The sequence below is a fragment of the Sinocyclocheilus anshuiensis genome, unplaced genomic scaffold (assembly GCF_001515605.1).
Source record: "Sinocyclocheilus anshuiensis isolate Anshui unplaced genomic scaffold, SAMN03320099.WGS_v1.1 scaffold1468, whole genome shotgun sequence".
Lineage (NCBI taxonomy): Eukaryota > Metazoa > Chordata > Actinopteri > Cypriniformes > Cyprinidae > Sinocyclocheilus > Sinocyclocheilus anshuiensis.
Genome location: NW_015546129.1, coordinates 156,947 through 184,744, shown reverse-complemented (window position 1 = coordinate 184,744; position 27,798 = coordinate 156,947). Strand labels below are relative to the sequence as shown.

Here is a 27,798-nt window from a genome sequence, read left to right as displayed (position 1 = left end):
TATACATAAACACATTTTTTGCAATGATAACTCAAATGTGGTGATCAAACACTTATAATGATGTGACAAACATAGGGCCTATGTAATGGAGGCAGGGTATTTAACAATTTAACAATAAACTTTATTATTCAAAGTGAGTCTGACATCAGTGCACTTAACAGTAATCTTTACTTCACTTATTATAAATAACTTGAATAGCACAAATAGAACAAAATACTGTATATATAACTTGAATTAAGAAATTAAACAAGGTAACTGTGCAGACACAGTATATATATATATATATATATATATATGTACTGACCTGTTTTTTATTTATTCATCAAAAATAAGACAAATTCCATGAAATTCTGCGTTATACAGTAAATTCCGTTTTTATGACTGGATTCCGCGATTCTGTGAATGCCCTGAACAGATCAGACGCAAACCCTCGCGTGGCAGTACCAGCGAGTCTCAGAAACTAAATAAGGTTTATGGGTTTTTTGGGGGCCGATACCGATATTAGGGAGTAAAAAAACTTAGGCCTATGTAATGGAGGCAGGTTATTTAACAATTTAACAATAAACTTTATTATTCGCGATTCTGTGAATGCCCTGAACAGATCAGACGCAAACCCTCGCGTGGCAGTACCAGCGAGTCTCAGAAACTAAATAAGGTTTGTCCAAGAAGCCGCTAGATTTGTCGCAAGGTACTTTTTTGGGAAAAAAACAAAAAAAGTCTCTAAGTTGGCAACACTGTGCATCTCCATTTCTCCAACTACAGGCTAGGCAACGGGTCAAAAAGAAAATGCACGCTGCGTTAATCCCACGTTAATAAAATTAGTGCCGTTAAAATGAGTTTGCGTTAACGCGTCTTTTCCAGGTCTCATAAAAAATTATTTCCAGGATATTTCAGTGACTATCCTGAAAATCCTGAAATAACACTATATTGTTAAATATATATATATATATATATATATATATATATATTATACAATATATATTACACAATAATGCATATTGTTATTGTTAACTAAACCTGATTAACTGCTAAAAATAGTTCACTTAAAAAAATATACATAAATAAAAATATATAAAAACACTATAAAACATTGTTTTAGGTAACTGAAATATAAATATATAAAAATATAAATATTAAATGAAAAACTTACACTTTAAAATGAAAATTAGTAATTTTGCCTTGGCAACTAACTAAAATAAAATAGGTTTAAGTTCAAATAGTAAAACTACTAAAACAAAAACTGAAATACAATTGAATAAAAGTTATTAAGAAAGTTATTTAAAAATATATATAATAAAAATGACAAGAGCACAGTATAAAATTACTAAAAAGTACTATAAAATACTGTATTTTTATATTTAAAAATACTATAATTAAAACGAAACGTGAAAACAGAAACTATAATAGTATAGAAATAATACTAAAATAATACTGTTTGTGTTCAACAATAAAATAAAATGAGAACTGAAAATTGATTGAATGTTGAAAAGTTATAATTATGATGATATTATTATGAGCTTAACTTAATAATAAGTTACTTGGAACATTCAAAATAAGGAATATGTTTAAAAAGAGTTAGTAAAAACTATTAAAAATCACTTTGGGTAACTAAAATAAAGTTAAAAATAAAATATAAATGATAGATGAATGTTAAACTCAAACTTAAAAACTTAAAAGCTTGAATTTAAAAATCAGAAATGCTGCCTTGGCAACTAACAGAAATAAAATAAGTTGAAGTTAAAATACTAAAATCCCGTCCAGAAGCCTGCGGTCGGTAAATGAGCGGCGACTCGTGATCAAAATCACTCTCTTTCACCGTTTCTTCCTGTCCTAGCTTTTATTATTGTGAACGATGATGGAAATCTTGTGCTTCTCGTGTTAAATGAGAATTGATTGGACAAGTTATTATTTTGATGAAAGATTGCTTTGATTACTTGGGACAACATTGAAAATAAAACCAGGAATACACTACCGGTCAAAAGTTTGGGATCTTGTAATGTTTTTTAAAAAAGTCTCTTCTGCTCATCCAGGCTGCATTTATTTGATCAAAAATACAGAAAAAAATTTAAAATAACTTGTCTATTTTAATACATTTTAAAATGTAATTTATTGCTGCAATGCCAAAGCTAAATTTTCAGAATCAATACTTCAGTCTTCAGTGTCACATGATCTTCAGAAATCATTCTAATATGCTGATTTATTATCAGTGCTGTTACTGCTTCATATTTTTTTGGAACCTGTGATACTTTTTTTCAGGATTCTTTGATGAATAAAACGTTAAAAAGAAGAGCATTTATTTAAAATATAAATATTTTCTAACAATATACACTACCGTTCAAAAGTTTGGGTTCAGTAAATTTTTATTCTTTCTTTTTTTTTGAAAGCAATTAAAACTTTTATTCAGCAAGGATGTGTTAAATTTATCAGAAGTGATAGCAAAGATTTATATCTTTAGAAAATATTTAAATTTTAAATAAATGCTCTTCTTTTTAACTTTTTATTCATCAAAGAATCCTGAAAAAAGTATCTCAGTTTCCAAAAAAATATTTGGCAGCACAACTGTTGATAATTCTAATAATAAATCAGCATATTAGAATGATTTCTGAAGGATCATGTGACACTTTACACTGGAGTAATTGCTGATGGAAATTCAGCTTTGCATCACAGAAATAAATTATATTTTAAAGGATATTAAAATAGAAACCATTTTTTTATATTGTAATAACATTTTGCAAGATTACTGTTTTTTTCTGTATTTTTGATCAAATAAATGCAGCCTTGACGAGCAGAAGACACGTCTTTAAAAAACATTACAAGTCTTACTGATCCCAAACTTTTGACCGGCAGTGTATGCCAAATTAAATCGCATCATTTTGACAGAAGCATCAGAGGCCTGTAAACTCACACATCCACAGGTAATAGATCATTTTGCAGAGTCTATGATGTTCCTGCGGGATCTCCTCAGAGAAGTCCTGGTAGAAGCAAGGCTTGATGGGAAAGAACTTGGGAAAAGGAGGCCAGTTGTTCTGTTTGCCTGAAGAGAACAAGTGTGAGGTGAGACAGACGCCCATATCCCACAATCCTTAGCAGCAGCTTGTCAAACAGTAACAACAAACAAAGGCGCTACAGTCTGTTGATTTATGCAACTGAATTAATCAAGATGAGTGTAAACAAACTCAGAATGGAATATTAGCATACTGAGCAGTATATACTGTACAAAGGCGCTACAGTCTGTTGATTTATGCAACTGAATTAATCAAGATAAGTGTAAACAAACTCAGAATGGAATATTAGCATACTGAGCAGTATATACTGTACATGTATTTATACTGTATATTATTATTTGTAAAAGTTGTATGCGCCAGTTGAAAACCATTAAAAGACATTTTCATTACTTTAAATAATAATCAATAAATTAATAATCATTCATTTGATTTAAGAGATTCAATTGATCTTAAAACATTTAAAAAATGTTTTATTTAATTACCATTAAATAATATTTTATTATATTAAAACTTATTCTATTTCAGCTAGTTGACAAGGCAATTTTTAATGACAAGACAAACCTCATTTTCTTTTAGTTGAAGTTAAAGTACTACAATAACTCAAACCAATCTTATTTTAGTATTGTTGAGATGCTATTATAGTTTTTATTAATAATAAAAAATGTTTTATTTATGTATTTTATTTTATTGTTTTTTTAATGTTTAATTTAAGGTAGAGTTTTAGTAATTTTGTTGCGTGTTTTAAAATGTTTTAAAACCATTTTTATTTCAGTTTTAATTATTTTAGTAGATCTAGTTTGAAAATTAGAAATGCTGCCTTGGCAACTACCTGAAATAAAATAAGCTTATAATCATTTTTATTATATTTTATTTTACTTAATTGAAATTTCAAATAAAGATTTTTTTTTATGGTTTTAGTTTTAATTAACTATAATATTAACTATATACTATTATTATTATTATTAAAACTAAAACTAAAATGTAACAAAACAAAATGATATAGACATATTTAAACAAAAACTAATAAAAATTACATAAACAAAAAATTTCAAATAAAATTAAAATGAAAACAAAGAATATAAAAAAATAAAATCTACTTCAAAATATTAACAAAAACTATAATAGTTTATCAATAATAACATTGCATGTTTAATTCAGTAAATGGCATCCAGTTATCTTACATTTTAGTTTGTATGTGCCAGTCTGATTAAATTATGCATCAAGAGCATAAAAGTTTTGGATGTAATTAGTATTACTATTAGATTATTAATCACACTGAAAGTGCAAGGTGAAGTCAGATGCATTGCATCGTGGGATACTGTACCTCATGCAAATCTAGCACGTCATCACATACAGCAGAAGCAGAGTGGTGTGTGTTACCTGCCGGCGCTCCTCTGCTCTGCAGCTCTTGTTCTCGTCGATCCAGCTCGGCTGCTTTCCTCTCCAGCTCCTCCTGCTGTTTGAGCAGATTGGCCTGCGCAGCTGCAGCCGTGGCCTGCAGAGACACACACGGGCCGATTACAACCTTCAAAAACATGCAGAGATGCGGCACTTTTGTGTGTGTGAGACTCTGACCTGTGGACTGGGCTCCGCTGATGGCTGCAGGACAGCAGGTTGAGCGCTGGAGGCTGGGATGGTGCTTCCCTGACCGAAAGACCGTGAATTATTAGGATTTTAATTGACAATAAAACACAAAACATTGGTATTTTGTATGATACTACTGTTGGAACATTTAGCCTATCCTTTTTATTTATTTCTTGAGATATAAAACAGTGGAACGAATGACTTTAACCGTGGTAAAATCAGCGGAGCTCATGGTCTCGAGTAGCTTATTGCTTTATTGCATTAGAGTTCAGAGCACAACTGGCTCAATCTACTCATCTTACACAATCACTGAAATAATGTTCACTAGACTCACCGTCACAGAGTTGCCATCAGGAAATGGAGTGAAACTTTCAATGTGATCGATTCCAGAGTTGGTCACCTGAGTGACAGACGGATCCTGAAAGAGATTAACTCTATTATTATTGATATTATTATTAAACAATAATTATTAAACAATTGTTTATTATTTAACAATAGCAATTATTATAGTGTGTGTGTGTGTGTGAATTTTTTTTTTTTTTTTTTTTAAGTTGAGTGTTGATCATCTATTTAAAAATAAATAGCAATTAAATTTAAGTTTGGGTTAAGTTGTTAGGCCCTGATATTTAATATAATATTTTTTATTATTACTTCATGGATCCAGAGCAGCTGAAAGCATGGTATATGATGCGTCACAGGTTTTGACTCGCATGCCTCAATTACATCATCCCAGAGAGTTAAATAGGTCACAATCATCTGACAATATTTTAGATGCCTCTGTGGTCAAAAACGAGGAACCAAAATCCTGAAATCAGCACAGATCCTTCCTTACTCGCTAATTTAGCTCATATTGTCCATTAATTTCAAACCACAGCAGCCACAGATGCGAGATATTCAGTCATAACAGGAAATATATTGAAGCATCTGAGCTTAATTTTTACATGATATGAAGAAAATTTAAGAGTTGCTTGCCCATGCAAAACTCGATCCATATGCCAAGGTGTTCAAGTTTTAGCTATTCTCTGATACAGGCAGACGAGAACAGCACAATCTCAATATTTGTCCAAAATGCATGTAGATTCATCTAGAAGAAAGAGAATGCTGACTGATTATTAATGTGAATCTCAGTACTCATTAATCACATCCGGTGTGGCATGAGTCCATCAGGGCAGGACTTACAGTAATATTTACCCAGTGTGGGACACATAACAGACAAAAGACACAGAGAACTTCCTTCATCCTCAAAAGCAGAAAGATCAAGACAAATCAAAGAGGATCATCATGAGAAACCTCATTCATTGTCCTATAAAAACAACTTTCAGAACGCAAAACTTCAGAGAAGAAGCTGCAAAATGTTCTCGTTCCAAACGGACAGCGCAAAGTTGCAGAACAATGTAAGCAAAAGTCTGACATGAGGACTTGAAATATGTAATAGTTTTGTTTGCCTGTGTCTCTGCGGTCTGTCCTGACAAACACACCTGCCCTCATTCCCACAGGCCTCACGCCAGATCCCTCTCGTTCAACACTCAGACTCACTTCAGATCAACACCTGACATTACAACACCAGTGGAAAATCACAACAGAACCAACGACCAGAAGAACTACAAAACGAGCACGTTAATACATTTTATTGAGAATCTACGTTTATTAGAAAGATTAGTTTGTTTGTGCTTAAATTTGTGGTCATTTGTAACATTACCTCATTTTTACATTTTTGTCTTATTTAAAGTGAAACCACGTCACTATGTTAAGTTTGAATAATTGTTGTATTGTCATTGTTTCAATGGGATCGTAATTGTAATATTATAAAAAATTATTTTTATATTTTCAGCAAAACTTAGATTACACTTAAAATGTCAAATGATATGGAATGATATTTAGGACAGTATTCTAAAGGAATTGCAAATTGTATTTGCAATTGTGTTTTCAATTTGTGGATGCATACATTGTGATAAGGAAATAAATTTGCAATTGCATTTCCAATGTTTTACGAGATATGTTTCTGTCATTTTGGAATAGCAATAGAAAATCACCCATTTGCTATTTCACTTTCTCCGTGTCCTGCTTCAACCCTCACAAAATTAAAATGGAATCGCAATCCCCTTTGCACTTGCATTTCCAGTTCGTAACACAGTCAGCTGTCAATCAATCTTGAGGGTGGGGTTTATTGATATAGTGGGAAAGTATGCCACGCCCACTACTGGCAGAAAACAAAGCATCGTTATTCATTCCTATGAGGAAAATGGGGAATTTGGCCATTTTTGCAATGAAAACATGCTCATTAATTAATTATTTAATTTTTTTTCACTTCAAACAAAGTCAAGAATCCAGAACTGATTTTATGTTCACCTGTCAACCAGAAAAAAAGAAGCAAACAGAAAACTGTTGTGACTGGATGCAGAGTGGTAACGAGTCATATACTGGGGTGCTTGGGAAACTTTGGACTGGACTCAAGAATGTATCGAATGAATGTGTGGGTTACCCTTGCCATTCCTTTTGAATATTGTCCTTGAGAGGGTTGGAGCAGGACACGGAGAAAGTGAAATAGCAAGTGGGTGATTTTCTATTGCTATTCCAAAACGTCAGAATCATAACTCGTAAGACGTTGGAAATGGACTTTGCGTTTCCTTATAAAATTTTTACATACACAGAAAAGCAAATGGAAACACAAATGTGCAATTTGCAATTGCGTTTGGATTATGTCACAATGTATGCGTCCACAAATTAAAAAACGCAATTGCAAATACAATAGAATATTGTCCGGAATATCATTCCATAAAATTTAAAATAGTTATTTAAATTGTAATAATATTTCACAATATGACAAAATATTTTCATGAAATAAATGCGGCCTTGGTGAGCTTAAGAAAAAATCATTTTAAATATATTATTACTATTGAATTATCATGAATATAAAAAATGTAATTATTAAGATCTAAAATCTGAGAAAGCACAAAACATCATAGAAGAATAGAAGTATTTTAACGATAAATTACGTTAGTATTAGTATTAGAAAGGACATTTTTTTAAACATGAAATTACACACTAAACCTTTTAAAGGGGACATCGGATGCCCATTTTTCACAAGTTGGTTTGATTCTTTAGGGTCTTCATGAAATGTCTGAAATATGCTTTAGTTAAAACTCCTCAATGGTCGTGTAAAACAAAACCTTTTTACCTTGTCAAAAACAGCTCTGTTCACAGCGAGCCGTTTCGGTGCATGTCTCTTTAAATGATAATGAGCTACTGCTCGCCCCGCCCCTCTCTTCTGTGGGGCGTCGCCACAAGACACCTGAACATATGTCTCGGAGGTGCTCTTATTCAAATAGCTAGCTATCTACGTAGAAACCGGCTGCAAATTGAAACAGCTCACTGACACTTTCAGACGGCACTAGGGGTATGCCGGTATCAAATTTTCATGTTGCGATTAATTGCTAATGCTTTTATTACGGTATATGGTATTATCACAATATTGAAATTTCGTTTAAAAAAAAGTGCTGTCATAATACAGTATAACAGGTTTAATAACTTTTTTCTTAAAAATAACTGAACATTTAAATATTTAAGTATTTGGCTCTGTGATGAACATCATAGCAAATACACAAATCTGAATGGCTGTTTAAATCATTTAAACACGATTCAGAAACAGAAAGCAGTGCAGCTGCTTTGTTTACAGGGTTTCTACAGGGTTTCTACAGGGGTTACAGGTAACGGCTGCATTTCTGCAGTTTAGCGCCATCTGCTGTCAGAGAGTGAAAGTGCGCTTTCATCCAGAGCATCTCTCACATGTTCCGCCATGTGCTTCTTGTCCGCGCTTATTTACATCAGAGTGCGCACGCGTCTTTCACGCAGCATACAGCGGTGTTGTGCATTTTGACCAGTTGATGGGAAAAGTATTCTTAAAATGCATTCAAAATTCGGAATAATTTGTAATATATAATTATTCACGGTATTTAGAAGTGCCCACGATAACAATATCGTGCATATTTATTACCGTGATATATCGCATTACCGAATACCGGCACAAGTCTAGACGGCACATAACGAACTGGCTGCGGGTTTTCTTTTCAACTTTTCTAAATGCAAAAAAAAAAAGCTAAAAAAGTGAAAAATTCATCTGATGGCCCTTTTAAGCATGCAGATTTGCAAGAGAGTTCATGTTAATGTCCTGAATCAGATCAAGAATGATGTCTGATGACATTATTGAGGATTAACCCATGATCATTCAGATATCTGGTCCTTTAACTACAGATTCCTTATCAGCAGATCGACCGCCTTAGACAAACACTGTGTGCACATGAGCTTCTCTCCACACACTTCCCTTCAGCCATTCTCTTCTGGCATAACAATCAGCAGGTATTATGCCACACCTCATGAAACACGATATACAATGTAAAGCATCAGACTCAGCAGAACATCACTGCTCAGTGCTCAAATCACTGCATGCTTGTGTCTCTAAACATCTGAATGATTATTGTATTCCAGCAGATCTGTGATTCCCTTCGAGGGGAGCTGGAGTATCTCACAGGAATGTTTGCTTTGTCCACAACTCAATATTTACTGCATTAGAGGTGGAAGAAACAGCTGGAAACTATATCAGACTCCAGACAATGAAAGCACAACGTTGTAAAGACTGTAATATTTGTGAAATTGTACAATTGAAGTTTCTATGTTCTGCTTTCATTGTCTGGAGTCTGATATAGTTTCCAGCTGTTTTTCCATCAAATAAATGCAGCTTTGGTGAGCATTATAGACTTTTTAAAAACATTTTTAAAAATCTTAAATGAAATATTTAGTTAAGTTAGTATTATTTAAGCATGCTATAATTTCACAATAATAATAATGTGTATATAATATTAAATAAATTATTATTATTATTAATATTATTAGTATTATTATTACTAAATTATAATATGAGTATAAATCGAGAGACTACATGCAATATTTTTGTTTTTAAAATGGTGCTTTAAAGAACTATTAGTCAACTGCAAAAAAAAAAAACATTTTTATATAATGTATATGTATCAAAACTTTTAATGTTGATTAAAAGTGCATTTGTCCAATACCCTGTCAAAATCCTGACATGTGAATAATATAATAGATAATGCATTATTATTATATAATGCAACATATACAGTATTTGTTTATTATTGTTGTTTTATTGCATTCTATATTTTTACTTTTATAAATTGTGCATTTGTCACACAGCAGGATTATTGAAATTAACTGCAAAAAAGCAAAAATGTGTGTAAATGCAACAGAAAATACATGTAATATACATGCAACATACAAAATACATGCACACACACATTTTAACCTAAAATGTTACTGTTGATAAAAAAACATGTTATTTGTCACCACAGTGTGAGATGAGATCCTGACCTTTCTGCATTGTACAATGAATGTCATGTTTGTTATTGTTTTCACTTAAAATGGAAAATGCATTATTTCTTGTAACACTCCAAAGAGAAAGGAAAAATTGAAATCGCATCATATGACCCCTTTAATAATACAAAACACGCTGTGCAGAGAGCATAACGACCGCCCTGCATGTCCTGATCAGATGTGTTCAGAAATATGAGGGTTTTCTGAGGCATTGATTATGCGGCCCTCAGTGAGAGCACAGCTGATCAGAGCCTCATTCAGACACCGTTGTGACATTAACAGGAGCGGCGCTCCGGCCTTCAGCGTGTCACCAAACCTGCGCGGATCCACACCCTTCACCAGCGACAACCAACTAACTAACTACCGCCATCAGTGACCATGACAAGTCACCAGCCGAGCCGAACTCATCTGCCCCAAAACTCCCTTCATCATCATCACAAACCCTGCTGAACTCCGCTAAACTTCAGCTGAAACCCCTCGGAAGCGCTTCTCCTGGGAACTGCTCGTCTCTCACCTGGAAGGGATTGACGTCGACTGGATCTTCAAACGGGTTTGAGTCAAATCCCGACATTATGATGGCCTTTAGAGTCCAAACCGAGCGGCACCGGAGCTGCGACCGTTGCTGTTTCCCCTCAGCAGCACTTCCGTAGTGAGAGCGTGACGCGCGTGCGCCGTGACGTCATCCGGCGACGTAGACGATTCTTCTTTTTCTGTTTTTTTTGATTATGTGGTATATATGTTTGTATTAATTTTGCGTTTTTGTTGTTGCTGTTGTTCTGTTTTGCATGCTTTGAGATGTGCAACGTTTTCCTGTTTGCATTGTCCCTTTGTGTGATGGAACTGAATAAAGGGGAAAAAAAATTGATTATATGGTAAACTTTTACATTCTGCATAGCAGACATCATATTCACAAACGATATGTTCTGACTGTTAACTGATTTTTGTTTTTAAGAAATCGATCCTCTAAGAGTTTTTCTTCTTTAAATGTGTGGCGATTTGTAATATTACTTCAGTTTTGCATGTTTTATTTAAAGTGAACCCATACCACTAATTCTGAATAATGATTTATTGATTATTTTATCGGAGTGTTCTGATTATTTATAATTATTTTCACATTTTCTTATCTTATTCTTTGCATAATTTAATTAGTAGACTATAAATTATAATAAAGAAATGTATTATATATATGAGTTTTTAAATTATTAAAAATACAGACATTGTGTTGATATAATTTGTTTGCTATTAAATGTGTGTTCATTTTTTATACTTTGTTAAATGTTGTTTATTATAATTAATGCTGAATTACGTTTTAATTATACTGAATTAAATGATCTCTCTATTGTTTTATAATGTGAAAATAATTAATATTAAAAATGCATTATATCTTTAACCTATTAATTTTGTTAACTTAATCGTCCAGAATATACCTGAGATTAAAGAAATTCGAACGGCCTGGATATACATTAAAAAGTAATTTTATAATATGGATAATATTTATTTACGTCCGAAGGCTCGTGATTGGTTGGCGGGCTGTGACGTCGCAGACATGGCGGAAGTGAAAGGTCAGTTCAATCTCTGTCTTCACATTTCATTCTGTATTTCACAAAACATTCAGATCGGCTCGAGTTAAAACACGACTGGCTGTCGTTCTCGCTGATTTGTGTGTTGATTGCACGATCGGTGTAGCTGACAGCTCAGTCAGATGTCCGTGTCTGTTCGCAGTGTTTCCATTGTGCTGTGTGGTGCAGCGCTACGCCTGGGGTAAAGCGGGTCTGGACAGTGAGGTGGCCCGGCTGGTGCTCGGTGGAGACCCTCAGGCGCTCATAGAGGAGGCCAGACCCTATGCAGAGGTGCAGCATGGACAGCCTTGCTCTCATCCGCAGCCTGCACTGTCAAATCACAGCAGGGATTTAAACCTACTGACCCACTAGCACAGTGTTTCTCAACCAGGGGTCCATGGACCCCTAGTGGTCCTTGACGTAAGGCCAGGGGGTCCGTATAAAGTATGCATTTTTGTATATATTTTGACATGACATGTTCCCACGAAAGAAAAATGGCCAAAATACTGGACAAGTCAACTAACTTGAATAATACTTGACTGCATTTGGTCCTCACAAAGACACAAATGATACATAGATGAGTCAATTTTGTTCTGGGGGTCCTTGAGGATGGTTCTGAATTGGACTGGGGTCCGGTACACCAAAAGGTTGAAATTCACTGCACTAGCACACCCACCCAGACTCTCAGGCGAGCCGGGAGGCTCTAACACAGGGCTGTCCAAACTCGGTCCTGGAGGGCCGGTGTCCTGCAGAGTTTAGCTCCAACCCTAATTAAACACACCCAGCTAATCAAGCTCTTACTAGACATACTAGAAACTTACCAGCAGGTGTGTTGAGGCAAGTTGGAGCTAAACTCTGCAGGACACCGGCCCTCCAGGACCGAGTTTGGACAGCCCTGCTCTAACATAAATAGATTATTTATAACATTCTTTCAAAGTGTTAGAAATGGCATGAAATAAATCAAAGAGGATTCTATGTTTTTTTTTTTCTTTTTGTGTTCAGATGTGTTAACGTGTTTTATTGTTCTATAAATAACCATCTTAAAGGAACGGTTCTCAAATTAAAGTTGAAGTTTTTGGTTCCATTTCTTCTTTAGAAATTATGCACTTCACCTTTAAGAACAGAGATAATACTATATATATATATATATATATATATATATGGATATCCCAGAGGACACTGGGACAGTGGATTGCAGATTTCCCAGGGTGCCTGGGGTCAAAGGTCAAAGACACATTCCACGGGCAGTTCCTTTTCAAAGTGCTGTCTGTCAAAACGGCTCTGTCCATCCAGGCGCATCGGGTGAGATTGGAGACAGTTCCCCTTGTAAAAGAGCTATGGTACAGTAATGCTGTCATTACAGGACTTGACGCTTATTTTTTGTGCTTTCACAAAAAATATATTATTTCATGTGCTCTTAAGCATAAAAATTTAGGAGAGCATTACAAAATTTTAGGGACGCAATGAAAATGTATCAAATAATGTGTTTTTCATTAATAAATGGACACAAGGGAGACACTTACAAGCAAAATGATTTAATTTTACACACTAGGCTATTTAGTATTTCTGCTTCAAACTTTATTTAATAATTAAGTATTTATAGGCCTCCTTATATATATATATATACTGCCGTTTGGGATCAGTAACATTTTAAATGCTTTTTTTAAGTCTCTTATGCTCATCAAGGCTGCATTTATTTGAATAAAAATGCAGAAAAAAAATAGTAATATTCTGAAATATTACTGCAATTTAAATTAACGGTTTTCCATTTTAATATACATTAAATTATAATATATTTCTGTGATGAAATGCTGAATTTTCAGCATCATTACTCCAGTCCAGTGTCACATGATCCTTCAGAAATCATTCTAATATGCTGATTTATTATCAGTGCTGGAAACAGAAAAAAACAGTTTTTTTTGGAACCTGTGATACTTTTTCAGGATTCTTTGATGAATAAAAAGTTAAAAAGAACAGCATTTATTTAAAATATAAATCGTTTGTAACAATATACACTACAGTTTAACAATTTTGGGTCAGGAATTTTCTTTCTTTCTTTTAAAGAAATTAATACTTTTATTCAGCATGGATGTGTTAACTTAATAAACGTAGTAAATTAAAGACTACTATAGTTAGAAAAGATTTCTATTTTAAAGAAATGCTGTTAAAGCGGTCCTATTATGCTCTTTTACAAAGTCTTGATGATTTCTGTTAAATAAAATAATCTCCTTTTGAAGTGGACTTTGAGCTTTGTAACTTCGCAGATCTTTTTTATTCCCAAACAGCAACATTACTGACTAACTAAAGTTGAAAAAGTGAAAAAGCATAATAGGACCCCTTAATTGGCTGCTAGACTCCATGCACAGTTTCCTGAAGATTACCCAGACAACAACCACAAACCGGAGATGGCCATCGCTCTCACTCAGTTTGAAGGGCTCTGCGGCTTTAGGCCTATGGATGAAATCTTGGGCTTCCTCAGAAGTAAGTATTTAAATCTAAATATTGAGAAAATCGCCTTTAAAGTTGTCCAAATGAAGTTCTTAGCAATGCATATTACTAATCAAAAATTAAGTTTTGATATATTTACGGTAGGAAATGTACAAAATATCTTCATGGAACATGATCTTTACTTAATATCCTAATGATTTTTGGCATAAAAGAAAAATCTATCATTTTGACCCATACAATGTTTTTTTGGCTATTGCTACAAATATACCCCAGTGACTTAAGGATCACATTTGATAAACCGCCTGAGAAATCACAGTTTTTCATCTTTTTAAGATGAGCCAAACTCAAAAAATGAATCCTATTTATGTTTAAATATCCCGACACTTAGTTAAATGGGTTGCAAAGAGCGTTTCACGTGGACTTTTGTGTGGTTTGTGCTTTTGAGATGTCCCAGAGTTCCATGCGCTGGTCGGTAATGAAGCCGCAGAGGAGCTTCAGAGCGCCGACAGAGACCCGGGCCGAACGTCTCTCGCTCTGAAGAAGTGTTTCACCAGGATGATGAACTGTGAGAAGAAGCTGTTTGTCGATCAGCTCAACATGTTGGTCAAACGAATCTCAGAGGAAGGTAAGAGGAAACTTCCACTCCCCAACATTCCATTCATTCATTCCAAAAACTGTTTCCAGCATTGATAATAAATCAGCATATTAGAATGATTTCTGAAGGATCATGTGGCACTGACGACTGGAGAAACATGAATAACATTCATCACTCCATCAATTTGGCGTCTTCAGATGAAACTTGTCTGACCTGTTCTTTTGTTCCAGAGGCTGCAGGCAAAGACACCTCAGGAAGTAATGGAGAACTGTTGCTACGGCTACATTCTCACTATCCCGGGGACATCGGATGCTTTTCCATTTACTTCCTGAACCTCATCGTGCTGCAGCCGGGGGAGGCCATGTTTCTGGGAGCAAATGAGCCTCATGCTTATCTGTCTGGAGGTCAGAGGTCACCACATTACTAATAAAACCAGTTGTTGGACACGTACAATGATTAAACCACGGTATATTTTAGTAGAGTCTAAAAAAATGAATTGAAAAAAATCTAAATAGACAAAGTTTGTTGGTTGTAGTTAAAAATCACGTTTCGAGTAGGTTGTAGTTGAGATTTTTTGTGAAACATTTTCATTAATATTCACATAATAATCTGTAATATTCTTTTAGTAATTCTTAATACTCATTTATTTCATGTAGGTTGTGTAGTTGTACTTTTTGTGAAATATAATCATTAATATTCACTTAATAATATTTATTTAATATTCCTTCATATTTACATGCTCCATTTAGGTTGTATAGTTTTTTTCTTTTGTGAGAAATATTCGTTAATATTCATTTATTCCATTTAGGTTGTGTAGTTGTATTTTTTGTGAAATATATTCATTATTATTCACTTAGTAATTTATGATATTCATTTATTCCATGTAGGTTGCATAGTTGTACTTTAGGTGAAATATATTAATTAATATTCATATAGGTTGTATTATTGTTGTTGTTTTAAAAAAAAATATTTATTAATGTTTAATTATTCATTAATTCCATGTAGGTTGTGTAGTTGTACTTTTTGTGAAATGTATTTATAAATATTCATTTAATAATCTATTTTATTATTCATTATTATTCCATGTAGGTTGTCTTGTTCTTTTGGTAAAATATATTGATTAATAATAAATAATATTCTTTCATATTCAGTTATTTCATGTAGGCTGTCATTGTACTTTTTGTGAAATATATTCATGAATTTTTGCTTAATATGTATTAAGATGCATGTGTAATGTGTTAATGAATATTTATTAATATGCATGTTCTAATCTGCATGTATAATTGTTCTCTGGCTCCTGCAGACTGTGTGGAGTGTATGGCATGCTCTGATAACACCGTTCGCGCCGGACTGACTCCCAAACACATTGACGTGGACACGCTGTGTGAGATGTTAAATTACAGCCCGGCTCCAGTCAGTGCCAAAATCTTCCCCTGCGTGCGGGACAACGCCGACCCCTGCATCTACCTTTACGACCCCTCCTGTGCCAGACTTCACCGTCATGAGAATACAGGTGCGCCAGACGGCCTTTTCCTCAAGTATATTCATACAATTCACATTTATCCCGATTCCAGCTGCTCAAACAAATAGATTCAATGGCAGCTTATAAGAGTGATAGGGCTGTCAAAATGGCTGGAAAACTAAATTCGAATTTTGTACTTAAATATGATCAAAATTCGAATTATATTCACCTCAAATTCGAATGCAACGTTTTTGCATTTGAATGTGGATTTTTATTTTAAATTTGACGAATATTCGAAATTCTAATTTTTTTTTGATAGCCCTAAAGAGTGATGTGATGTTATTCTCAGATCCCCGCCTCGGCGCGGCAGTACAATGTGAGCGTGCTGGACTCTGCTGGGATCCTGCTGGTCATCGATGGAGAGGCCGTCGCCACGTATGTTTTTTTCAAAGTTGAACTTGCATTAATTTTACATGGCTTTCTAAACATGCGGCTCTTTTGTGCGAGATGCGAGTGCAACGGTGATAGATGTCCCTCTAGAAAATGCTCTAAATATGCATTCTGTGTGAACGGCTTGGTTTCAGTTTTGATGTAAACAAGATCTTCTCCGCATTGATGTTCTCTTTTCCCGCAGTATTTGTAATTTACGACGCTGCAGTGGCGCATCTAGTGGCTTCAACTGGACAGGCTAAGAAAAACATTAAAATGCAACGACACTTACATCGTCATCGCATCTCGTGCGCCGCTGATAATGCTGCCTCCTTAACGTACACCTAAAATTCGAATGCAACGTTTTTGCATTCGAATGTGGATTTTTATTTTAAATTTGACGAATATTCGAAATTCTAATTTTTTTTTGATAGCCCTAAAGAGTGATGTGATGTTATTCTCAGATCCCCGCCTCGGCGCGGCAGTACAATGTGAGCGTGCTGGACTCTGCTGGGATCCTGCTGGTCATCGATGGAGAGGCCGTCGCCACGTCTGCTGCGGCCCTCTCTGACATCACTCTGACACGAGGCTCTGTGCTTTTCATTTCAGCCAATGAGAGCGTCTCTTTACAGGTGACATCATCGTCAGGCATGACCATGTTCAGAGCCTGCTGCTTACTGTAGGAGACGTCCGCTTCATAAACATCCGTCTGTTCTGTCCTGATCTAAACCAACCGGTCAAAGAAAGTTCAAGTAGAAATCATGTTCCCATGTTTTTGGCTTCATCACGAACATTCATGACGAATCACACCAATTAAAGGGACAGTTCACGCAAAAATGAAAATTCTGTCAAGTCGTTCCAAACCTGTATGAGTTTCATTCTTCCACTGAACACAAAAGAAGATATTTGAAAGAATGTTGGTAACCAAACAGTTGACGGTAGCCACTGACTTCAATAGTATTTTTTTCCTTACTATGGAAGTCAATGGGGACCAGCAACTGTTTGCTTACTTGGAACAATTTGAAGGTGGGTAAATGATGACAGAATTTTCATTTTTGCATGAACTATCCCTTTAAGTTGGAAATTATGATCATTGATGACATTTAGTATTAAAATAGCTATGCTTAACCAAAAAAAACAACAAAATATATAATGAAACCGTTTGAATTATGATTCTGCAACATGATTCTGCATGTTCTTTTGAAATATGTAAAAGTATATAATTCCTTTGAGTCAACATGAAATGCTGTTCCCACCATTTTACTTTAATAATGTGACATATTTACGTGGAAACATAATATTCAGTCAGGGAAAAGAAAAGTCGGATGGAATTTGACTGGATGATGAAATGTGGGTGTTCCAGAATAAAGTCACACCAGAATGAGAGTTTAAACCACCAGCATTAATGGAATATTTCAGCCAAAAATGAAAGTTTACTGTAAATGTTCTCACCCTCAGGCCATTCATTAATTGGAATAGATTTGGAGAAATGTAGCATTGCATCACTTGCTCACCAAAGGATGTGAATGGGTGCCGTCAGAATGAGAGTCCAAACAGCTGATAATAACATCACAATAATCCACAAGTAATCCATATTTTATTAAAAAGTAAAAAATGTCTTAATGATGGATTTGTTTCTTACAAACACGCAACTTTTCCCTTCACAAGGCATTAACTGATGGACTGGAGTGCTGTGGATTACTTGTGGATTATTGTGATGTTATTATCAGCTGTTTGGACTCTCATTCTGACGGCACCCATTCACATCCATTGGTGAGCAAGTGATGCAATGCTACATTTCTCCAAATCTGATGAAGAAACAAACTCATCTGCATCTCGGATTACCTGAGAGTGAGTCAATTTTCAGTAAATTCTACTACAACTATTCCTTTAAGAAAGTAAACAAAAGTCAGTTTTGATTTCATGTTGGCGTATATAAATTCAATGCACGGATGCATGATCACTCACTATTGGCTGAGAGATATAAACATTTTATGAAACGAAATTTGTTCCATCAGAGATTTTTTTTGCATAACACCTTTTGCATGTTCAAAAAAATAAAACCCAGATGGAGGACTGTAACGGTTTTACTTTTACATTAAAACCTGGTAACAAAGACTTTAGACCAATTTTAATGCTTTTAAGACGCGTTTCATGGTACTACTACTACTAAAGAATAGTAGTGAGTCCTTGTTGAGGACACACTCTTCCATGAAGAACATACATGGTGAAATTTTTATTGACGAGGTTCTCGCTAAAGGAGCCATTTTATGAAACGAAATTTGTTCCATCAGAGATTTTTTTTGCATAACACCTTTTGCATGTTCAAAAAAATAAAACCCAGATGGAGGACTGTAACGGTTTTACTTTTACATTAAAACCTGGTAACAAAGACTTTAGACCAATTTTAATGTTTTTAAGACGCGTTTCATGGTACTACTACTACTAAAGAATAGTAGTGAGTCCTTGTTGAGGACACACTCTTCCATGAAGAACATACATGGTGAAAGTTTTATTGACGAGGTTCTCGCTAAACGAGCCACTCCTGTGACAGACACAAGCTTTGTGATTTGATTACCAGTGCAACTGATTTTAAAAATAACCCTGCAACCTGAAAACGTGTTTTCATACATGTGAAACTTTGCTACCGATTTGTATTCTTCCTCATAAGTGCAACTGTATGGCTTGATGTGTGGTTGTGCTTTATTGCTGTAGTTACTATTTGCACTAGCAGTGTGAAGAGCACAAAGGATGCTGGGAATGACCGGCATCCTGATGTTTGTTTACTGTATTTTTAGTGCCCTCGTCAGGTTCGTACATGTAAAACCAGAAGACTGACCTCAACCCTGTTGGTTTCCAGGATTCTTTCTATATTTTTGGAGCTGGATTATTCTGCAATCGATGGCTAAAGACCGAGCGAATGAATGTATGGCGCTTTCCGAGCTGTAATGGAGCATGTGTCTGAGAAGAGGAACTCTGTATGTAATCTCTAATAAATAACTGTAATCTTTCACCTGCTCGTTTCTGACCGGCTTTTATGAGCTAAACTTACACAACAGGTTTCCCAGACAAAGGTTAGGTTCTCCATTAATCATTCTCAGCCTGGGCGTGAACTGGTTGTGTTTTATTGGATCACTGTGTTTGCTTTTACACACTTACACTGTGTCATTTTGCTGTTCTTACCGTTTCCTTTTGGATGGAGTTCAACTAGCAAAATTTCATAAAACAATGCATTTTGGAGTACATACGTTATATTTCAAAAGTCTGTACATACAGTATACAGTAGACTTATAATGAAGCTTTTAGAAATGATGTAATGATGTAAATATTTAATTATTATTCACCATTGGTATTGAATTATTGTTAACTTCTGTGTTATACATGATTTTGTTTTATACTCGTACTCACACAAATACAGAGTACTTTTTTTTTTTTTTACTAGAAAAATCCACTATTTTACTAAGCAAATTCATTATGTGTAGAAGATCTAGTCCTGACATGTAAATGAAGGTTAATAGTTGATCCATATGGGCGTGTTCCCAAAACCAGAGGGGAAAAATATATATATATATATATAAAAAAAGAAAATAGGTCATTAAATTAAGAATAATAAATCAAATTTAATGTTTTTTTTTTTTTTAAATATTCACGTATACTAAAATATGATTTAAATAAAATTTATAACTAATTTAAATATACACAACTGTTAAAATATAGCACAACTGCTTATAATAACAATCATTAATAACTGATCATCAATAATAACTGATAATAGCTGAGCACTAAATCAGCCTATTAGAATGATTTCTGAAGGATACATTATATAAATAAACATTTTATAAGATTTGAGAAATTATAAAAAAATTAATGATAATAAAAAAATGAATATTACATTTAAAATTATATAAATATAATGAAAATATAAATAAAATATATAAATTAAAATATAATTTAATTTAATTATTAAATAACTAAATTAAATCTGAAATAAATAATAAAAATATATAGGTATTTAAATACATTTATTTATTAAAGAACATAAATACATCATTAGTTGCTAACCATAACCATACAAAATATTACCAATGCGTCACATTGTTTTTTTTTGCAATAAAAGCATCTTAACTAGTTTTATAAATACTGATTAAATAAAGGTGGTGTGTGCTTCATGAATCAGGCGTCTAATCGTTCCTCTGCTCTTTCTTCTCTTGTAATATCCAGTGCTTTACTAAAGCGCTCACATAAAGCGCTCTGTCCAGATGGTCTAACTGGAACTTGATTGACAGCTGCAGTAGCCAATGAGTCCAGAGTGAAAATGTGCTGCTGGATCTGATTGGCCGTGGGCTTGAGGGCCCAGTAGAGTTTCTGCAGGGCTTGTACGTCCTCTAGAGCATTATGGGCCGCATATGAAACTCCCAGGAGGGTCTTAACCAAGTTCTCCTGCTTGAAGCTCTGGAGGCCACTGCCTTTCAGAAGCTGTCGGGCCAAAGGAAGGGTGTCCACGAATCCAGAAACCTCTTTCTGGAAGTCTGACCTAAGGCCGAACTCATCCAGAGCTCTGGCCAAAACGTGCCAGTCAAACCTGCGGATGTTGTGGCCCACCAGGAACGGCCGACCCAGCATCCAGAGGAAGGTTATGAAGGAGAGCAGGGCTTCTCGGAGAGAGCTGGTGATGGAGAAACAAACGGTGACGTCTCACACTGAAACCTGTAATCCTGGACGCCCCGGGCTGCATCGGCCGCCGAGGAACCATGAAGAGGTTGAGAGTGTGACCTCCACTCACTGCGGCCAGCTGGACGAGATCACATGAGGGATCTGGAGGTGGAGAATATATGCAATAAGTAACATTTTGCAAAAATTAAATAATAAAAAAACATCATATATATATATACACACACACACACACCCTATACAGTAGGTCAAAAGAATATTTTAAAATATATATACATGTTTTTAAAATCTCTTATGTTCACCAAGGCTCCATTTATTTGATTAAAATAATTGTGAAGTATTGTTACAATTTAAAATAACTGTTTCTATTTCAAAACTATTTCAAATGTAATTTATTCCTGTGATGCAAAGCTGAATTTTTAACTAAAAGAGTTTTCAACATTAATAATAAATATTATTATTAAAATTGATCATCAAATACAACGGAGCACCAAATCGGCATATTAGAATTAAATAATAAAAAATATCATATATATATATATATATATATATATATATGTATGTGTGTGTGTGTACACTAATACATAGTACACAAACTAATACATTATCATATATATATATATATATATATATATATACACACACTATAGGTCAAAAGAATATTTAAAAAATATATATATGTTTTTAAATAAGTCTCTTACGTTCACCAAGGCTGCATTTATTTGATATATATATATATATATATATATTGTGAAGTATTATTACAATTTAAAATAACTGTTTCTATTTCAAAACATTTTAAAATGTAATTTATTCCTGTGATGCAAAGCTGAATTTTTAACATCTAAAACTGTTTTCAACAATAATAATAATAATAATACTAATAATAATAATAAGAGGAACCAGTATTAAAACTGATCATCAAATATAACTGAGCACCAAATCAGCATATTAGAATTATTTCTTAAGGATCGTTTATATACAATTATGAATAAATTATAAAAAATAAACATTTTATAGTCTAGGATTTGAGAATTATGCCATAGATAACTTTTGTTTTCAAAACGCTGAGTAGAGACATGCATGAAAGCTTGATTCATACAATCATTAGCATAATGCTGCACATTTCTCGTGCTTAAATAAGGATTTTGTTTATAAAGTCACATACCTAAACCAGTTGTCTCTAAATAAAAAAACACAGTAGAGGGTGGATGCAGCGAGACAGAATCCATTTTTCATTTTAAACATCAGAAGTTGCTTTTCTTTCTTCTACTGTGGCGAATGTTTGGATCATGAATATTAATTACGTTACGTGACGTTCGTAAGTATTCTGATTGGCTTAAAGGCAGCCGTCAGTAGGCGGGCTCTAATCGACAGGCGAATGAACGAACGATTAGGAGGCCGGTTATGTTTAGTGATTGGACGCTCCAACCGTGATTTAATTAATATTCATATTATAAGCCTTCTACATTAAACAGCGACATCAGGCGGACCGGGATAACTCAGAAACCTTTTTATTTTTTTAAATAGATAATACGAGCGTATTATTGTATATATTATATTATTGAAAGTATCTGTGAAATCACACGTGTTTTTTTATATATATATAAAATCATTTACATCTTTTGTTTTTTTTAATCAGCACTTTTATTTTGAAAAGTGGCCTCTGGGGGTTTATTTATGGGCCAGAATAACGCGCGCGTGTCTGTTTATGTCAATAATTCTGATTGTGATCATCAGAGAGCTGCTCTTGTGTCTCGCTTGTCTTCAGGACATATTGTGAGAGATCTGTGTGAGATTTGTCTCAGGGTAAGCTATCACTTATTTACATATTATTGCATCTTCTTATATATTAAATGCGCTTTAAATTAAATGCTTATGCAGTTCATCTAAAATAAGGGTACAAAATGAGTATTTAAATCACGTGTTAAGTGTTTTATCATTTTTAGCATGGTGTAATTAATATGCCATTATAGTTTTTATTCAAAATGTGAGGTTTTTTTTGTATTTTCCTTTTTCATATTTGTTTCCCTTTACATTTTAGTCATTTATTGTGTGTTTTTTAAACGTCTGCATATGTTTTATTATTTTTTATTTCAGTTTTAGTTATGTTAGTACTTCAAATTAAAACAAATGAAAATTACAAATGTTGCCTTGGCAAGTTCTATATATATATATATATATAAACTATGTAAAAATGTTTTTAAACACTTTTTTTTTACATAGTTTATATGTCATGAAATTTGAAAATTAGTGATTAAAAGGGTTTTCTGTAACTAAAACCATTAAAACCAACATTTTCATTTTTTGAAAACTCTTGTTTTTTTACGTATTTTATTTCAGCTAATATTTTTATTTATTTCAAATAACGAAAATGTTTTAATGGTTTTAGTTAAAACCAAAAATAAATAAATAAATCTATGACCTTCCATGTACATGCATATATAATTTATAATATACATCTATTTGTGTATATATAAAATATTATACTTTTTATCTATTTATCTATAAATATATATATATATATGTATATGGGTGTGTGTATATATATATATATATATAATAAAAAAAAGAAATAAAAAAAAAAACCTTACAAAACAGAGTTTCAAACCAATATAACTTCATATGTACGTACGGATACAATTTGAGGTGTTGTGTTCCAGAATCATGACTTCTCAGGTGAGACAGAGCTTCCATCAGGAGTGTGAGGCTGCCGTTAACAGACAGATTTACCTGGAGCTCTACGCCTCGTATGTCTACCTGTCCATGGTGAGAGCACACACTCATACGACTGATCGCTACAGCTCTGTGTGAACGGACTGAACTGTCCTCAGGGGTTTCTAAAGGGTTCGTGGTTGACTGTTCTTCTTTCCAGGCGTATTATTTTGACAGGGATGACAAGTCTTTGCCCAATTTTGCCAAGTTTTTCCACGAGCAAGCTAAGGAGGAGCGAGAGCATGCGGAGAAGCTGATGAGTCTGCAGAACCACAGAGGAGGACGGATCTACCTGCAGGACATCAAGGTACAGAACAGTGCTGTCTCTCTAATGTGAAATGAATGGAGTGAATGAGCGTGTGTGTGTGCAGAAGCCGGATCGGGATGAGTGGGGCAGCGGTCTGGAAGCGCTGGAATGTGCTCTGGCTCTGGAAAAGAGTGTAAATCTGTCCTTACTGGAGCTTCACAAGCTGGCAACTCAACATAATGATCCACATGTAAGTACACAAAAATAGGGCACAGGGTTTGGTCATGGAATTTATTTTTTGGTTGTCTTTAACTAAAAGTTAAACCATTAAAAACACTTTTTGTTATTTGTTATTTACAAATAAAATACACTAGTGCTTGGGCAACGATTAATCGCATCCTAAATTAAAAGTTTTTGTGAACGTAATGTATTATGTATATATAAAGACATACACATACAGTATATATTTAGAAAATATTTACATATATTTATATTCATATAATTTATTTTATATATAAATATATTTAATATATAAACATATTTTTCTGAAATATATGCATGCATGTGTTTGTATTTACATATACATAATAAATATACACAGTACACACACAGATATTATGTACACAAAAACTTTTATTTTGCATGCGATTAATCGCGATTAATCATTGCCCAGCACTAAAATAAGCATTAACTGAAATAAAATGTGTCAAAATATTAAATATTTATTTTTCGTTAATATTTATTTTATTTCAAATAACAAAAAAATTGTATTTATGGTTTTACTTTTAGTTAAAGAAAACCCTGTTAATCACTAATTTTAAAATCCCACGACTTTACATATTAAAAAAATGTTTGAAAAAAACTAAAACTAAAACTGAAATAAAAACTAGGCATTTAAAAAAAATGACTAAAACTTAAACTAAAATAAATATGAAAAATTGAAAATATTAAAATAGATACCAATCCAAAATCTGAAAAAAAAAAACTATAATAGAATGTTAATGATACAATGATAAAAATAAATGCATTCATTTCAAAAGTTCTAAAAATTCTAAATGTCCTAGTTATGTTCAGATATAAATAATTGGCTAGAAATTTCTATTTGTGATCATTATTTTTAAAAATCATTATAAAGAAATTCTTTAGTCAGAAAGTTTGGAAACCCTGTAGTAACATGTCCAAAAAACATTGTGTATTTTGTCATAAGAGATACGACTAGAACAGGCTTTGTCTGTCAGTTGTTTTAAGGGAGTTACCCAGAACGCATAATTTATCCAGTTTAGGATCAGATCTATCTATGTGATCTCATTCATGAGAATATGAAAGGCAAGACTGACCCTCACGTCTGTAAGGAGTTTTTTGTAGAAACCATGAATTAAAATCACCACCTGTAATTACTGTTAGTGATTGTTAGTGGTAAACTAACAGTGTCACAAAGGTCATTTCACCCACAGTATTTCTGAATCTTTCTGTCACAGGTTTGTGATTTCCTGGAGACGCATTACCTGGACGAGCAGGTGAAGTCCATTAAAGAGCTGGCGGACTGGGTGAGCAGCCTGCGGCGGATGGGCGCCCCTCAGAACGGCATGGCCGAATATCTGTTTGACAGACACACTCTGGGAAAGGAAAGCTCTTAGACAGTCTCTCGGTTTATGATGGAGTCAGTGCGCCAAGCATGTCAGGCCATGTGAGTGTTGGAAACTAGAGATCCTGTCCGAACCCAACCGTAGATATTATACGCCACATTATATGCAGTATTCTATATGAAATCATTGATCTCAATAAAAAATATTACTAGTGAAGCCGTGTGTGTCCTTTTTTTATGTTCCTATAAATAGAATTGAGTTCCTAGATATCAGAGATATATGTGACCCTGGAGCACAAAACCAGTCATAAGGGTCCATTTTTTAAAATTGGGATTTAGACATCATCTGAAAGATGAATAAATAGCTTTCCATTGATGTATGGTTTGTTAGGATAGGACAATATTTGGTCGAGATACAACTATTTGCAAATCTGGAATCTGAGGGTGCAAAAAAATCTAAATATTGAGAAAATCATCTTTAAAGTTGTTCAAATGAAGTTCTTAGCAATGCATATTACTAATCAAAAATTAAGTTTTGATATATTTACGGTAGGAAATTTACTAAATATCTTCATGGAATATGATCTTTACTTAATATCCTAATGATTTTTGGCATAAAAGAAAAATCTATAATTTTGACCCATACAATGTATTGTTGGCTATTGCTACAAATATACCCCAGCGACTTAAGACTGCTTTTGTGCTGCAGGGTTACATTTACTGGCAGGATGTAACTAAAAAAAAAAAGAACACAAGACATTTGAGAACAGACATGCATAATTAATGATGAATGAAATTTAAGAATAGATGCATAATTCATGAAGCTTTTCCTGTCTTTAAGTGAAAGTGAGTCAGCAACAAAAAAATAAAATCTAGACCAAAAGCACAAAATTACTAAAACTTAGTCAAATTAAAATGGAAAACATAAAAATAAATACTAATTCAAAATATGAATTAAAAACTATTATAGTATATTTAGGATGCTAAAACAACACTAGAAAATTCATAAAAATTCCTATACATCAATTATTTAAGAATAGATGCATAATTCATAAAGCGGTTCCTGACTAAGAGAGCCAGAAAAAAAAAATCTAGAATTACTAAGACCTAATCTAAAATTAAAATGGACAATATATAAAAATAAAACTTTCAAATATGAATAAAAACGATAATATTATTAATCACACAGGCCTAGAAGGTCATGAAAATTCCAATAGTTTATATAACGTATTTAAGAATAGATGCATTAAAAAAATCTAGACGTGAATGCACTGCAAAACTAAACTCTATATGCGAGTTTTCCATCAGGTACGTACCATAATATCTACTCTAAATATATACAGATAAAGAAGAAATGCATTTTATGTACCTGCTGAGTGGCTTGAATAATGATGTCAAACATGTTAAACAAATGCATGCTGACTATAAATATTCTGCAGTAAATCAAGGCAAGAATAAACGGCTTTGATTTTACCCTCTGTTCACCTCATTCTGAGAAGAATTAGTGTAAAGTGCACAGGTTGGTACAAAAGAGTTTAATTCAGTTACAGTCCCATGATGCAATGTGTTTGGGAGGTTTGTTCTGCACCAGGATCTTTGTGTGGATCTGGACTTTTTCTTTGATATAATTTGTTTTATCATTTTTATAAATATTCTGCAACATTGTTTATGCAATGAGAGTGACAGTGGAGATCAAGAAGTGATTTTACTGATTTATACGAGTTGTCTCCAACCACATACTCTACAGCAATATAATAAAAAATAAAAAAAATGACCGGAAAGTGAATTTATAAAATTATGCATGTTATAATTCATGGACCCTATTCACTGACTGTGATTACGTTTCCACAGTTATTAACATCATAAATCTAGCAAAGTTATATATATATATATATATATATATACAGTGGGTACGGAAAGTATTCAGACCCCCTTAAATTTTTCACTCTTTGTTATATTGCAGCCATTTGCTAAAATCATTTAAGTTAATTTTTTTTTCCTCATTAATGTACACACAGCACCCCATATTGACAGAAAAACACAGAATTGTTGACATTTTTGCAGATTTATTAAAAAAGAAAAACTGAAATATCACATGGTCCTAAGTATTCAG

At 33.6% G+C, this 27,798-nt stretch overlaps 2 protein-coding genes and 2 pseudogenes across 3 annotated transcripts in view; 2 read left to right on the top strand and 2 right to left on the bottom strand.

Annotated features, from left to right (window-relative positions):
- LOC107701053 (secretory carrier-associated membrane protein 2-like) overlaps positions 1-10,647 on the bottom strand; it is a 19,221-nt gene extending 8,574 nt beyond the window's left edge. Inside the window, exons 1-5 of the mRNA XM_016502969.1 lie at positions 10,489-10,647; positions 4,924-5,007; positions 4,581-4,649; positions 4,386-4,500; positions 2,906-3,034 (exon numbers count right to left, since the gene is read on the bottom strand). Of these exons, the coding sequence (XP_016358455.1) occupies positions 2,906-3,034; positions 4,386-4,500; positions 4,581-4,649; positions 4,924-5,007; positions 10,489-10,545 (454 nt within the window). The 5' untranslated portion in view covers positions 10,546-10,647. The remainder of the gene's footprint in view (positions 1-2,905; positions 3,035-4,385; positions 4,501-4,580; positions 4,650-4,923; positions 5,008-10,488) is intronic.
- On the top strand, positions 6,275-25,923 carry LOC107701055 (ferritin, heavy subunit-like). 2 transcript variants are annotated; one of them, XM_016502971.1, is made up of 6 exons: positions 6,275-6,278; positions 22,936-22,947; positions 23,802-23,907; positions 24,014-24,160; positions 24,225-24,350; positions 25,579-25,923. In XM_016502971.1, exons 3-6 carry the CDS (start codon positions 23,806-23,808, stop codon positions 25,735-25,737), a joined length of 534 nt encoding a protein of 177 aa, XP_016358457.1. In that variant the 5' UTR covers positions 6,275-6,278; positions 22,936-22,947; positions 23,802-23,805; the 3' UTR covers positions 25,738-25,923. The 2 variants fall into 2 exon arrangements, with proteins under 2 accessions (XP_016358457.1, XP_016358458.1); XM_016502972.1 differs by lacking the exon at positions 6,275-6,278 and adding an exon at positions 12,941-12,944.
- Positions 11,515-16,914, top strand: LOC107701040 (mannose-6-phosphate isomerase-like; annotated as a pseudogene).
- Positions 20,540-22,506, bottom strand: LOC107701054 (uncharacterized; annotated as a pseudogene).
- Positions 25,924-27,798: the final 1,875 nt, after the last annotated feature.

What these genes read in the sequence shown, in the direction of transcription:
- LOC107701055 (XM_016502971.1), top strand. Translation starts at nt 23,806, where the DNA reads ATGACTTCTCAGGTGAGACAGAGCTTCCATCAGGAGTGTGAGGCTGCC. An exon ending in TCTACCTGCAGGACATCAAG is followed by an intron (nt 24,161 to 24,224) that starts GTACAGAACAGT and finishes GTGTGTGTGCAG; the next exon opens with AAGCCGGATCGGGATGAGTG. An exon ending in CTCAACATAATGATCCACAT is followed by an intron (nt 24,351 to 25,578) that starts GTAAGTACACAA and finishes TTTCTGTCACAG; the next exon opens with GTTTGTGATTTCCTGGAGAC.